The following is a 16,524-nucleotide window of genomic DNA, read 5'->3' as shown; positions in this document are numbered from 1 at the left end:
TTACTTTATTTTGAATTCAAAATATTCTAAAGATAGTACTGTAGACTGTGGTTATTTTTTCTCCTGGGATCCTCCTACAAACTATCCCAACATAAGGCTGTCTCAAACTAATGCCTATCTACATTTTATATTAACACAATTTATGTTTTATTTCATATCAACATTTTATTTTATGTTAACAACCTATGGAATATTTTAAATTAAAAAAAGTATTGCCAGATGTGACATTATTAAACCAAAACAGTGATGTTTTCTTAATCATTATTTTTTTTTTTTAGCTTAAAAGTATTTTTAACTATAAAAATTATACTGTAATTGTTATTGTTTGTAGAACATACCATACATTTTTATTTTATTGAAGGAAAATTGGAATTTCCTTGTGTACCTCATATTATATATATAGAATATTTTTCAAGGAACATTCAAGTGTGATAGATATGATTGTACTTATTTATTTAATAAACGGAAAAAGTTATCTTTAATTTTTAAGGTTAAGTACTTATTTCCTTTTTCTTTTTTTTGTTATATTTATTATATTAGTTGTATTTAATAATTTTATTTATTTAATGCAATATATTTTGTTAAAAAATAAATGAAAAAATAAGTCTACTACTGTCAGATATCTTAGTTTCTTTACTTTATTTTAACATGACTTAAAGTTTTATTTTTCTACAGCTCTTTTTCATACTTCGGAAAAAGACAGAACATGTTTCAACACTCCATGTGATTCACCATGGTATAATGCCCATGTCAGTTTGGTTCGGGGTCAAGTTTGCTCCTGGTAAGTGAGAAAAACATTATGTTCGTTTTATATGTATCATTTCTGAAATAATTTTTGTTAAATTTTATTTCTAACAGATTTAATTAACATAATTTGATCAACAAAATATTAAAAATTATTTTTTTTATTACTATTTTTCGTTAAATTACCAATAATACCTAATCTTAGACTACTCTGTTTCCTCATCACTATGGCACAAATTCATTTCATTGAATGGGCTGAACATATAATGTTTGAAACGGAAACCTATTAACACCTTTGTGCCTTACAACTTTGGAAAGTTTCCTAATGGGTTTTGTAAATTTTTGCCCTCACATATTTTGTTTTAGAAGTTACAACTATCGTTCAAACTACCTTAGTATATTTTTCAAATTTCAATTTGAACTGTGATTTGTTTAAAAAAATTTAATTTACAAGTACCACTATTTTTTATTTTTAATATTTCAATTGGGTTTGTGTTATATCCAAACATTATTAAAATGTAGAAAAACTAGTTTTTAATTGATTTAAATGATAATGATAGCTGATCATCCCAGTTTACTGTAATTTATTTATTTTTTTAAATTAAGCTTGACATAATATATATATGTATATATGTAGTCTTCTTTATGTATTACAGACCCTAACTTATCTCAAAATTAGGTTCAGGCTCAGTTAAAGCTCTTACAATGTCTAGTTTTCCTTATAATCTAGTAATTTAAAGAAGAAGAAAAAATAGTGGCTTGTATAAACTTTTGAGTGAAAGATAAATAGTTAAAGTACTTAATTCATTTGGTATCGGAGGGTTATGAACTATCTTAAGGGGAAAAAAATATGGAAAATATTGTCAGATTTTTGAAAATCAATATGGGGACAAAATTTTTACATTGTTTGTTCCATAAGAAAGAATGATTGAGATTATTGAATCTGAATTTAAATATACAGTTTAAATTAAAAAGTCAAAATTGAATTATAATTTTAAAAAGTAAAAGGAGGATTTTGGTATGGTGCTCAACTTTTAACATTATATCCAATTAATTTGAAATATCGGTTATCAGTAGAAGTATTTGAAAACTTTACTTTTTTCTCAACTACATTCCCATTCATGAATGTTGAGATTTTTGGGACATTCTTTGTTAAAAGTTAGCTAACAAGAACGTTTAATTCAAGTTGTTTTTCAACAAAACATTGATTGACAGGTAAAAGAAAAATATTTTCCAAAAATGTTGAAATGTTGCCTTAAGAACTGTATCCTATAGCTTAAAAAGTTTTGATACTCCATTGATGTTGTGGTGTGTTGAGCTTCTCGGCAATCTGCTATATTATGGTTTATGATTATCATTTGTACTTCAAATGTATTATTTCAATTCTAACATAGCATATGTTGGCTACTTCTCTTCTTCTTCCCAAGTTAAACATTCCTTTTGAATATCAATAATTTTCTAACCCCTCTGGAACCTATAAATTTTATTAGACCTTTTTTGGGGAAAAAGTACAAAATTCTGGATATTCACATAATTTCCGTTTGTTTTCGTTAAAGAAATGAACACTATAATTGTTTGAGATTTTTATTAGAATAGAAATTTAAACACCCTGACTTTTCTTTCAAAATTTAGACATTAGAGAATCAACAATGGATTATAACAAATCTTACCATTAGGTCTAATCTATAGAAAAATTCTATGAACTTCTGTCGCCAAATATACATATTGATGTATTTTTTTTTTTAAACATAATAAATCAGAATGTGGTTTGGGGTAGAAACAATAGTATTAAATTATTTTTTTTTTTTATTATTTGTTTCATAGTTTTTGTTATCAAATCCAATTACTGTAGCATTTAAAGAACTCGGTACAAGATAAGTTAACACGTTGAACTTTCTTAACTCAAACTTTTCCTTTCTTAAATTATGTATTGTTCCTTAGAGATTAAGTGTAATAAAAATGATTATATATTAATAACATTATTATAAGTATAGTATTTCTATCTGCTGACTTATAAAATATTCCTTTATTTTTACAGGTGGACATAGCACATTCTTTGCTCTGTTGAACACTTTGGTACATATCATCATGTATACATACTACATGCTGTCAGCATTAGGACCAGAGTATCAAAAGTAAGAAATTAATTCAGTTTGTTTTTATCTCAGAACTCATCTTTTAGTTAAGTAGATTCCAAATCATCAGATATTTGGAGGCTACTTTTGAATAGTCTAGGCAATATACTCTCTTTTGGATATAAGAACAATTTCTAAATAAGTTTCTTCCATGTTGCAAGTTTGTAAAGATACTAGATAAAACAATTGATTTATTTTAATAATTTTCTGTTATTGTTGGAAGATAAAGTGATCAGGACCATGATTTATCTTTTGACTAGAAGCAGGTACTTGTTTGAATGGGCCAATTGTACAGATATTTGAAGGGTCTGAATAATTTAAGACATGAAAACTGGAAATCTATCTAGCCGTTCACTCGAAAAACTTTATATATTTAGAAACAGGCATGTTAAACGTAATTAGTACTGTGCTTTTTCAATATTTTTAGCTTTTTGGAACATTCATGGAATATCATTGTGTAATTTGAGCAATAAAACCTGTGAATTGGTTAAATTTTTAGCTAAAAATATTGTTGTATAAGCACAGATAGACAGACTTAACATGTTTGATACTAATCATTTTCAGGATCTTGGGCTAGACTGGTTTCATGGCATATAGTTGAATTATTTGAGTTATAAAAAATTAAAATTGGCTGAACTGTTTGTTGATTTATAAAAAATAAAAATTGGCTGAACCAATTGTCACCTAGATACAAAAAACGGATTATATTAAAATCCTGAACACTTTATTTACCCTATTTGTGGTTAGTTGAGTAACATTATCAAGGGAACCTGTAAAAATTAATTTTTAAAATATTTGTTGGTGACCATACTGTATGGCGCTACGTAATGAAATTAATATTTCATTTAATAACTAATTGCCAAGCTCCACAAAAAAAGAACCCTATGTTTGACGGTGAAGGTAATCTTAAAAACGTTTTATTTTTTGGCTTTGATGCACAGGGCCCAATCTACATTCCACAGGAACTGATTTGTTTTGCATTGATTTGTCTGTTGAAATCTTTTTAATCCAATTGATACTGTTGAGATTTGTTACTTCTCTATGTAATTCTCTTTCTTTTGATATTTCATTCGTCAAAATCCATCACTTCTTAAAGCCGGAAAAGATATCGATACTACTGTATTATATATATGTATGATTTTATGTGACCTGTTTATAGTTAGTTTGTTCCCTTAATTTTTGTATTTATTAATTGTTTTATTATTTGTTTACAGATATATCTGGTGGAAAAAATATTTAACTTCATTGCAGATGGTACAGTTTGTTCTGATCATGTCTCATCAGTTTCAGCTTCTATTTACCTCTTGCAATTATCCAAAGGTATTGTTGAGCAGCTTTTACTTAAGAATATTTTTTATTTTTATAAATGTGAATTCTATTCAGTTGATTTATTTAATGAGTATAATTATTTCATTGTTCTCTTTTTTATTTATAGACTTTTTGATGTAACAATTGTCTACTCCAAAATTTTATCCTAGCTATCTAGTATATAATCTAAATTCATAATTAATATGCATTTATTTATATGAGAATGTTTGATCAATCATTAATACTGATACACTACAACTGACACAATTTAATATTCATTTGGGTTTTTTAATTTTACACATTCAGTTGTATTATTATTTATTTTTTTTCATAGGAATGACTTCATTTTCTGACAAAATTATTAGAATTTGTCTATATTTTGTAAAATAGATCTTTTTAACGACAATTATCTAACACAAGATCTAATTACCTTACTTATCAGAATTTGAGTTTAAGTTTGACTTGTTTTATGAGTTTTTAATATTTATCTTATTGCCTTCATTAATGAAGAAATTGTATTGTTATTTTATTTATTTTTTCAGTCATTCATGGTTTGGATTGGTCTCCATGGTGTATTGTTTCTGTTTCTCTTCTCTGATTTCTACAGAGCCAAGTATATTGGAAGGAAAAAGGAAAAAGTTCTTCCTGTATCTAACAAAGGAGCTTGCATGGTAACTATACACTTTTTTTAAGGGGGTACTTGCATGAATTTTAAATGTTTATTCGTTGATGAAGATTAGGTTACCAATGAAGCACCAGCTAATTTCCTACACCCACAAGCATTATCATTCTGTTTACTTGGATTGTTTGCATTTTTGTGGAACTATTTTTAACTTATTTTCATTTAAATTAAAATAAACTATTAATTCAATGAGTTTTATTGAATTAAATAAAAAACAAAATATTTGTTATTACTTCCATGAATTTAAGAAATAAAATAAATAACAGTTGGTATGGTATTTAAATTCAGGTCTGAATCATAAAAAATAAATCCCTACTAATTAATTTTATCAAAAATTCTCTATTTTGCAAATGTCCAAGTAAAAAATAAGCTGTAATATAGGTAATTGCTAACTTTTTATGATGATAATTACCTAGATTTAGTATCTATCGAAGTTTATCTTATGAAGATTAAAAAGTTGATTCATATTTTCTTGACGAGAAAATAAAAATTTATAGTTTCTCTTTATCTTTATTCGGTACTTACTGATAACTTTTGGCTGGACTGATTCCCACTGACATTTAAATTTTACCATTTGTCCAAAACTCAACAATTATCAATATATTTAATTTGGGCAAATTAAAAGATGTGTGTATATATTCTTCATCCTATGATATCTTATTTGTAAGATTTTGTATTTACCAGGTGTACAAGTCACTCAAGGCCACTTTCTGTTCATTATATTCTCTCTGTACACCTAATGCTCAGTTATTAGTTAAATATTTATGCTTTTTATTATTTAAATTTCAAGTTATTAAAAGTGATTTTGGTTATTGTTTTAATATATTGATCTATCTTTTTATTACCAGTTGGATGGAATGCCTGTTGCTTTGATTTACTTTTTATTATTTTCTATTTTTTAAAACTATGTGAAAACTAGTAACTCATAAACTTGTAATGAACTATATAGTTTACTGTTAAATGAAAAAACAAATATCACAATAGTGTGGATTTAGTTGTTTAAGAATATGGGAGAAGAAAAACACTTTAATATGTGCAGGTTATTTTTTACTGTCTTCGTAAATTAATATTCTGATATTTAATGTTTAATAATGCAATGTTTATTTTGTTATGACATTAATTTAGACAAAATATTAATTTTTTTAATATATGTCTTTTCGAACCTTTACAGCCTGTTGAAAATGATGAAACTGAAAAAGCTGAGAGGCGCTCGGAGAACGGTTATTCAAAAGTCTACACCTCAAAAATTTCTGCTTGTTACAGCAACGGTGTTAACAATGGCTATTTGAGCAGGTCTAAAGAAGATTAAAAATGGTATATGAAAAATTTGAAAATACCAAAGCACCTGACAAAAATAAAATATTTTATAAGTTGTAATATAGGCTTCTCAGAAGATTAATTTGTTGCTTTTTAAATTACCTCAGATATTTACTATGTCCCACAACATAAAAAAAAAAAGTTTTTAAAGATTTTTACCTCATTCTTAATGTTTTATTATTATAATAAACAATATTATTTATTAATTTTTTTTTAAAATGAGGATTATATTTCTATTGGTATTATTTTTGCTCTTTTTCATTATTTTTTAAAGTGCTTTCCTTAGAGTTTCTAAAGAAAAGAAAGTCCTTACTTAGGAAAGAAGAAACTTACTAACATAAGTTGTACAAAAAGTATTTCAAAATAAAAAAGTCCTTCCTTTTTATATTGCCCTAAATTGTATGAAATAATATATATACACACACATACATACATTCTTCTCAGAAGCCTATTGTTGTTTAATTTTAAATTTTGCCTTGTAATACATTTTAATGTGCTAAGAAGCTGTACTCTCACTTTTGTAATTGTTGGGGACACTTTTTGGCCAAGGATTTATTTCATATTTTAGAATAAACAGAGAAGAAAAATAAAATTTTTAAAATTAACGAACAGTGAGAAGGGAGCAAATGAGGACCAAATGTGAAAATATGAATATTTTATGTATAAATAGCCGGTATTGTTTATCATGCTGATTACTTTTATTCCTTTCAAAATTATTAGAGAATACTCTGTTCAATGTCGTAAATGCATTTATTCTAAGAGGCTGTTAGAGTATAACAAAAGAGGGTAGATGAACTTAAATTGTGATAATTATGTCATTGCTCTCAAGAAGTTACCCAATAGCTCATTCTGTATGTGTGCCATTAAAAATTGTAATCTTGGGAGCTTTGTAATAATACTGATAAACATTGATCTTTGCATCATTTTCTTTATTTTTCTTGTGGTTTTGTTCTTTGTTTATTAAATCTATTCTTACTGAATTCATTTCACAATTGATTTACTTGGTTATGTACATGTATATATTAAACGAAGATTAACTGTATAAAATGGAAATCTTCAATAGGAGGCACATCAATAAAAAAATATTTATAAAATTTAGTACAGAAAAAAATAGAAACTAATGCATGTTAATTTTTTTTAAAACTTAGTTACCTTGTCAAATACGTAAATGAAAAAATGTCCCAATTCTCTACCCTCAACACTATTCTCTGCTGTAAGTTTTAAATATATATATTTTTATATAGTTGTTGTATTGATTTTATATATTTATTAACATTTAAGAATGTTATCAGTTTCGCTAAACATTCTGAAACAATGAGATCAATAAAACATTACTAAGCACATCTCACCATCCTTCAAGATGCCTTTATTCGTAGCCAAAGAGATGAGTATAATGACAATCCAATTATTCAAATAAATAATATTCAACAATTGTGAGATCCATCATTCAGTATTTAGGATGTTTTCTTAGTGGAATAACTTAACCAGTTATTTATAATCAAAGGTGTGTTGTCTCATATCTTTCAACTGTTAACTGGATCTTTAACCAAAAAGTTGAACTTCTGATATTTACAAAATGAGAGTTTCTAGTTATAATTCACATATACAGTTTCCTAGAACAGAGCGTCTATGATATCTGTTGCAAAATTACTATTCATCAGTTAACAGGTGTTAGATGTAAAGACAATATTATTTCACCATATTGTAAATAAAATATATATGAATTATATTTCTGAGAGAGTGTTCTGTCCTGTCTGTTTTTGTAAATAGAAAACAATTTTTGACAAGAGACAGCTTTTTTTTTTTTTAATGTAGTTTTTAAGTTTATTTAATGTATGCTGATGGATAGATGAAAGAAGAGAAATGACATTAGTGTGGAATAATTACTGTTTTATTTTATTTTTTATTTGCAATATTTTCTCTTCTGTTTTTAAAGTTTCTATAATTCCATAATTGTACACATATTTGTTGATATTCCATCGTAAATGTGTGTGTGAGTTTGCATTGTATTATACATATGTACATACATATTATGTATAATAATTGGTTATAAATTTGTTCAATTGAGGCTGGCCCTCATAGTCAGTTTTTTAGCTTATTATATTTGTAAAAAAAAAATAAGTAAAAAAATATATAAATAACGAATGAAATGTTAAAGAGCTTCTCTTTTTGTTTGTCTTTCTAGGATCATAATTTTTAGAATTGTAGCTCCGTTGCAGACTTAATCGTTGGTAGCGAATTGTGCAAGTAGTTATACACAGCTCTGATGTTATTGCATACTGCTCAAATTTTATAAGGAATGAGGGAGGATTACACTTTTTGAGTATTGTTTTCTTTTCTTTTTTTCTCCTTGTAATTCTATAAGTCTTCAAGGATTTTCATTTATATTTTGTTTCTTTTTATGAAAATGTTTTTAAAACAAAACTACTGCTTTCTTCGCCGCCAAATTGATTTAATTTTGGAGCCAGTTACAAAATGTTTGTTATCCCAATAATTTTTGTAACCACCACAAATTAAAATCCATCATGGTCTACCTACAAGCCAATGACTGAATAATTCTCTTATGAGACCTATCGAAAATTCACTATCTCTTTTTTATATGGTCACACAAAAATGTATATATTGATGTATATGAGTACCAAGTTTAAACAAGCTTTTGTACGTTAGGTTATACATATGTAATTATTAATATAATTGTCACTGTTGTTATTATAATAAATTTGTTAAAAACATATTTAGTTTGTATTATTTATTTCCTTTCATTAAAATAAATATCAAACTTCTAGAATGGGTCTTCCATGTTAATGAAATCTTATTAAACTATATTTTTTAAACAAATGAAGATATTTTGTTTATCAAAATGTGTCTAATACCAGAATAAAATGGATATATTTTCAGTCTAATTGAGTAAAATTACTGTAAATCTGAATTTTATTGCTTTGGAATGTTAATAGATGTAAGGAATAGAAAGTGACAGCCATGAGGCCATGATGTTTGAGCACGTTGTGAAGATCTCAGAGTGGTGCCCATTTTGAAACAGTTTGGGTTTAATTTCTTTCTGGTATAGTTAATATTTATATTATATTATAATAGGAGGCAGCGGTAGCAGTGTGGTAACGCGCCAGTCTACCAATCTACAGGTTGTCGGATCGAATCCCGGTCCCACCCGGGCTTTCTTCAAGCACAAAATAATGCAAAACTCACTGACAACCTACCCCGGGCATTTGTTAGGCCCGTTAGCCAATGGGTGGCACTCACTAAAAATTGGCATGGGAGTGACGAACCCACCCTGCGAAAAAACCACATCAAGAAACACTTGATGTATTTCCTAATACTGGGAATATTACATCCTAATATTGGGAAATACATCGTGCGAGGACTTAGGCCTCCATGGTCTGTTGCCCATAGAATAATAATAATAATAGTTAATATTTATCCCTTGGGAGTCACAAGAAATGAATCTTGATACTGCCACTCCAGTTAGTATGAGGCAGTCACCTCTAGGTTGTAAGCATCAGAGGTTGGCAAAAAAGGACCACACTTGCTCTGCTGCCGACCATTACTAATACCAGTTGTGACAACCACTGCCTATAAAAGAATCATCCAAAATATGTACATACGTTTTCAAAAAGATTGTTCCATGTCTATAGATATAATTGATGTTTATGGTACTTGAAAGCAATCAAATTCCTAGAACTAAGCTCATGAAATTTTATAACATTACACTGTTATTTGAGGATTCCTGAAAAATTATTGAGAAACTCTGTGTTGCGATTTTTATTTCTAATTTTTTTTTTTTTAGTTACCAAAAAGTTGTGTTTGGATTAAAGAAAAGTACCTCAGTGAAAAAGGAATGTAGTCTAAAATATGTAAACAAATTTAAAAACGGGGAAATATGTAAACAAAATGTAAGAACAGTGAAATATCTAAAATAAAATATTCCTAGGAACCATAAATATGTACTTAGAAGTTGTAGAAAAAAAAAAAAAATTGAAAACATGAAAATCCCAATCTTAGTAATTAACTGTATTTCAAAGTTAGTAATTTGTCATTTGGAATTTTAATCAATGGGTCAGCAGAAGTAGTTAATGAAATTTGTATTAGATCATGTCTAAACTAATCAGCCAATATAGATGATCCGTTTTCAAAATATAGGTATGTCAGGAAAAAGTGAAAGTAGTGAATGGAATTTGATGAAATCGATATGTGACCATCTAGGTACCAATTTCCACTGTACCAGGAAATGCCATCAAAATTAGATTAAAGATTCGATCGATTAAGCCTCAACATAAATTTTACTACAGAGACCAACAAACACGGAACCAAATTTGTTCATTGATATCTAAATTTTAAAAATGAGAGTGAAAATTAGTGATTATTAGGGGAAATTTTTATTTCATTTACTATTGAATACAATGCTTTTCCATCTACATTAGTGAGGAAGAAAAATGTGAAAATACAAATTTATTATTGAAAAAGAATTTGTGTAGTTCTGTTATATAAAACTATGATTACTTTAATTAATTAATATAAACAATTTTGAGTTATTAATGATTTATTAATAAATGAATATTTATGACAATAATAAATATCCATGACAATTTATTAATAGTTGTATTTTAACTAATTTTTCTGGTTACAAATTATATACAAACATATTTAAAATCATTTATAGATATATATGTAGATAATATCTAAAAAATACAAAACAAAAATGATTAAATATAAATGAAATAAGACAGTTAAAGACAAAACTTAATTAAACAGTTGCAGGCCTACCTTCTACGCCATAACCCCTGATGAAGACCTGAAACTCAGGTCGAAACTTTGGCATTAAATAAATAAATATGGTTTTGTTATGTGTTGTGTTATTTATGTTGTTCTTTGCTGACTGCACCCCCAACAAACTTCTCCAATAGTTAATTAAATATCTATTAAACTATAGAGAAGAGATTGTTTAAGATAAACTTCCACGTTCTTAAAACTACATAGGACTACAGAAATTGATATAGATCAAATAAACTAATATAAATTATCAATAAATAATATAAACCTAACATCAAAATATTAAAAAGTTATCACTTCAATGATTAATAAAATATAAGTGCTATCTTCAGTGATTCCCATGGCTGTTTCTAAATTCCTTCAATAGCTTCATGTAAAATATAAAATTTATCCTATCTAAAATCAATCATGTCTTTTTCACTAAAGTTTCTCATAAAAAGCATCTTTAGGTGATGTCTGTGATTATAGAAACTGTGATTTGGCTGTTTCCATATGATATGGCTGATATGAGTTAGAGCCCACTGGTTCCCAGTAATGACATGAGGCCAGGAAGCAATTCCTTCCACAAGTGCTTACCCTTTAGAGTAGACTATTGTAGGATTGATTTATAAGCTAAAAATTCAGATTACATCGAAATACAGATCATTTTATAACAAAGTTAAAAGAAATGGAGGTATTGCAGAGATAAATATTACATTTATTATATAATTGACATTATAGTATAATAGTATCAAGTATAATATTTATGACAGGTAGTTAGAGCCCAATACTGGCACAGCCTCCCAATAAAGCCATAGAATCAAGAATCAATTCCTCCCACAAGAGCCTACCCTCTAGGGAAGATTAATGTGTGATGTATCAATGAATGTTTTTAAATTGCAACAAAGTACATAATATTTTTATGACTTAGTAAAAAGAGATGGAAGTATTGCAGCGATACTTATTATACTTATAATATTATCAACATTATAGCATAGAAGTAATTGGTTTTACTCTCTGAGTTCAAATCACAAAGAGAAGATTTAACTTTTTTACAATTCACTGTTGGTACTACTGAAACTGATGTCATATGACATTTTAATTTAAAGTTAGTTTTGTGTTGATATTTGTTTTGTGTTGTTTTTGTTAAATGATTATTGAAAACGATTCTGTTTTGTTGCCAGAGGTGGAACTGTTTGAAGTTCCTCCATGGAAAAGGAACTGTAAGTAACCATATAATTATTTAATTATACCAATACATTTTTTTAACACAAACTTAAATACTTATGATTGGGGTTTACATTATCATGTTCGTTAAGCCCTTTCATGGATTATTTTATGTTCATAAACTTAAACATATTTTTTTATTACATTCTTTATATGTACATCTGGGTGAATTGTTGTTAATTTTTTTTTATTTTTGATTTGAAATAACATATGATTTGAATTGTATTTTAATTTTCTAATATTAAATCAAACTAATGTTAAAAATGTTATACTAATCTATTCTAGCTCATGTGGGAAGGTCAAATTTTGTTCTATTTATTGTTACAAAGTAAAACTTAATCACATTAAGTTCAGATTCTAACCAGCTATAACTCGATATTGCTTGGATGCAGCCCCAACAACCTCGGCCACTACTGGCTAAATATGACTGTTATTCAAGCTGTATATTAAAAATAAGTAATAGTTATGGATTCAAGTGAAGATTAGTTAATTTTTTTCAATGTTATCATCTCTTTGGTAATTAATTACCCATGAGATGAACTAAAGACAATGTTCCTTACAAAAACATTACTGTTAACAATCTCTGAACATTGGGAATATACGTTGAAAATAATTTAAATAAAAATAGATGTTGACTCAGTGATAATTTTATTTGAAAATGAGCTGTTTAAAGTAGTTGAAAACAGTGTAAGGAGATACATTTAATAGCTTTCATTAGACTGTTAACTTTTGTGAAGCTAAATGATGAAGAAAACTAAAATAATTGTTTGAAAATAAAGTTAATCAGCATAAATAGGTTTTGATTTTAATTACACACTAGACTAGGAATTACCCGTTTAATAATTTTATAGAGTAATAGTTCATTTCAATGGGGAGAATGCTTAAAAACTGACATAATTACATAATATTATACTAGTTATGGTTAATTTATTATACCATCTATAATGTTTCTATAATTTAATGGTGTAGTTTTGAAATACTATAACTCTAATGTGCTTCATATTTTGTGTTTATTGCTTAATTATAATTTCTCATTTGGTTTTCTTTCGAAATAAGTATAAATGCATATTATGAATTGTTTTTTATGTTATTTTAAAGAAATAATTTATTCTTCTATAATATCCAACACTATATATTTTCGTTAATATTAATAGCAAGTAAATTGAAGTGGTGGGTTGGTAAGACTGTTTAGGCTAGTATTGTAGAGCAGTAAGTGAGGCACTTGTTGATTGAATTTTTAATTTATGTTATTAAGTTTTGAAATTACTAATTACTTATGCATTCATGAATTCTATGATGTTGAAAAGTACTATTACTACAAAATCTAACAAGTAAGGAACATAATCCCTTATAACTATATAGATTATACTTAATTATTTTAGTCGGCAGAAGCAATCATGGAGAGAACCTCTATTCTACAATAATTTATTAATTTTTTCACTTGGTCTGTTAGTATAACATATTTTATGTTGTTTTTTTTAAAATTTTATTTTATTGTAATAGAATTATCAGCATTATTGATCTACAAAAATAGTGTTTTGGGATTTCAAGAACTTGTTTAAAGAAACTCTATTGTGGACAATTTTTTTTAATTTCTTGTTGTTTTCAGATCTACATTTTAATCAGAAATACTCGCATATGATTATTACATTCATAATATTAATGAAAAAGAAACAAATTTAATTAATAGGGAATTCAAACTTTGTTAAACCAAAACTTAATTTTAATTTCGGTAGATAACTAGTTCCTAGAAAAGAACCAGTTAAGGATAACCGTAACTGACTCGTTCCCAGCAGGAACAGGACAGTTATTTTCATTGATACTTGTTAACTTGGATTTTAATCAAGTAATTCATTACGACTATAAGGAGTAAGTCTTTATTTGTTATAGTATGTTCAAATAATTTTTTATTCCTTACCTATACAATTAAACTTTAATTCATTTAATTATATTCTATATTTAAATAACGAATTATATGTTATTTATTAAGAAGTTATTATTCTCACTTTTTTATGAGTCCGAATTGGTGTTCCTTGTAAATTTCAGTTTGGAAAGACCATTGTTAAACATCATCACTTGATGTGGAACTACTCAACTATTACTATTCAATTACTACTCAACTCTTTTCTTTATGATTTATTTTTACCCATTATAATTATTGTATGTGACTTATTTTCTGAAATGTAATTATTTTAATGTACTTAAATTTCTTTAATTATAATTCCCAATTAAGCTATATTGAAATTAATGGAATGCCCGAGCTGAATAAAAAACAAAAACAATCTTACAAGTTGGGATAGATAATAATAAATACAATGTTAAGCGGAAGTTTGTTTCCAATACCATTTGATTTACACCACTATTGGGTCTTTCTCAAAAATAAAATGCCACCTTTTTTTTTTTTTTTTTTTTTTGTTAGCTAAGAAATAAAATAATTGAAACATTAGCTAAAAGTCCACTGAAGTGTTCTATCAGAACTGAGAAAAAATCAGTTGTAGGTTATACAGGTTTTGGTATTTTATTAATTTGTCATGAACCTCTGAAAATTGTTTCCACTTTTCAGTTTTACGAGTGTCTCATAATTAATTTCGATTTTACCTAACTTTTTTGGAATTTTCGTTCTACAGCAACTATTGGCCTAGTGCAGCACACGATTTAGTTGTATGTAACAGCCAGTTAATTCATTTCAATTGAATACATTTTAATTATACATTGTAAATGGTCCAGATATGGATGTATTATATTTTTATTCAACTGCTTATTTAGAACAAAACGGTCGATGAGGAAGGTCAAGTTTCAAGGATTATCGAAGGATGTTTTTCTCTTGCATGTAGTCAACACTGCTTTAGTTAATGTTTTCATAATTACACTGTTTATGCGTATTTTAATGCAAATGCTTTTTTTTTTTGCTCAATTTCTTATTTGGATATTATACGGGGAATTATAAGTTGTTTTGACTACATTGTGTAAATTATCGCTACTCTCTTATGGAACTTCCTTTTTTTCTGTCAGATTATGTCTGTTTATAAATTTTTTTGTTTGTTTTCGAAATTTTCCCGCACCTTATTCTGCCCGATAATTCTACCAACATCTAGTTTCTTTAATAATGTATTCAATTTTTGACTCGTCCTAAGCTTCATTAATAACTTTACATTGTCCCCAGCAAGGTTTCTGAGCCGAATATCAGTACTTGACGGACATCGGTATATTTTCTTGCCGAAACGCTATCTCTGAAATATTTTTATAACATCATGAAAACACAGGATGGATTTTTATATAAAGCAGCCAAGCTTTTATCGTATGTAGTAACTTATTTTCGATTTCCTCTCTCCATTGATTGAGAAAGAAAATGACTAAGATCATGAAGTATTGTATATATTTCCTTTGTGTTGCTTTTTAAATTGTAACAAATTATAAATTTTTATTTTATTTGTATTTCAACGTCTATCCAGTTAAGATAGTTTATTGTAGTAAACTTCACCGAGTTTATATGAACCTACTAATTTTCTTACTCCACTGACCGTGAGGCGTGAACACAGATTTCATCCGTCGGACCTGAACAGATGGAATTATTTTCATTAATCATAATAGTTTCTTGACCTTGTTTAATTTTCCACATCAAAGGCTTTGTTTGTGAAGTAACTACGCTTGGCATTGAATTTAGATGAAAAATTAATTTGTTACAACCTCTTCTTAGAACACTTTATATTCTACTGTAGTAATGGACCAATAGTCTGGTTAGAATAGTAACAAAAACCAGACGTCGAAATGAATATTTCTCGAACCTATATGATAATATCATATAATATAATATCATAATAATTCATGTTTAGTAATCAATATCTGTTAATAGAACTAATAAGTTGTTTATCCTCTCGGAATTCCCTTAAAATGAACTTTTAAAAAAATCGTTGATTCTAAAGGTGGGTGAAAGCTAATTAAATTCATTCTATGTAACTTTTTTGTGGGAAGAATATTTTTGAAGAAATTTCACAAAATAAGTGATGAACTGCTTCATTAAAAATAATGAATGTAAATAGGGTATTTTCATTTCTAATTGTACAAAATTATTAAATTTTAGTAGTCGATTCTTTCCTCAGTTACTTTTTTTTTTTTTTTTTTTTAAAGTCATCTAATAAATAGTTGCCTGCAGAGTTCATGGATTGGTTTAAAATTTTAATTTACAGATGACAACAGAGAATAAACAGTACACAGAGAATTATCAGATTACTAGCTATTAAAATTACTATGTTTGTGATTTCAGTAGAAGGGTTCAGAGTCCGTTTACAGTTCCTGTGGATGATATGGATGAGCTCAAATTGTGTTTTGCAATCATTTTATCATATT

General features: G+C 27.2%; 2 protein-coding genes across 2 annotated transcripts in view; both read left to right on the top strand.

Moving 5' to 3' along the window:
- The window catches only part of LOC106680718 (very long chain fatty acid elongase AAEL008004), an 80,707-nt gene extending 71,787 nt beyond the window's left edge, over window positions 1-8,920 (top strand). The window contains exons 6-10 of the mRNA XM_014420606.3: window positions 676-781; window positions 2,783-2,879; window positions 4,094-4,199; window positions 4,730-4,858; window positions 6,041-8,920. Coding sequence (XP_014276092.1) covers window positions 676-781; window positions 2,783-2,879; window positions 4,094-4,199; window positions 4,730-4,858; window positions 6,041-6,178 — 576 coding nt within the window. The 3' untranslated portion in view covers window positions 6,179-8,920. The remainder of the gene's footprint in view (window positions 1-675; window positions 782-2,782; window positions 2,880-4,093; window positions 4,200-4,729; window positions 4,859-6,040) is intronic.
- A 3,133-nt stretch (window positions 8,921-12,053) lies between these two features.
- LOC106680719 (TBC1 domain family member 30) overlaps window positions 12,054-16,524 on the top strand; it is a 499,453-nt gene continuing 494,982 nt past the window's right edge. Inside the window, exon 1 of the mRNA XM_067050693.1 lies at window positions 12,054-12,173. Within this exon, the coding sequence (XP_066906794.1) occupies window positions 12,101-12,173 (73 nt within the window). The 5' untranslated portion in view covers window positions 12,054-12,100. The remainder of the gene's footprint in view (window positions 12,174-16,524) is intronic.

Source organism: Halyomorpha halys, unplaced genomic scaffold (genome assembly GCF_000696795.3).
Source record: "Halyomorpha halys isolate HHAL.00 unplaced genomic scaffold, Hhal_1.1 Scaffold283.1, whole genome shotgun sequence".
In the NCBI taxonomy this organism is placed as follows: domain Eukaryota; kingdom Metazoa; phylum Arthropoda; class Insecta; order Hemiptera; family Pentatomidae; genus Halyomorpha; species Halyomorpha halys.
This window is presented reverse-complemented; position numbering and strand designations above follow the sequence as displayed.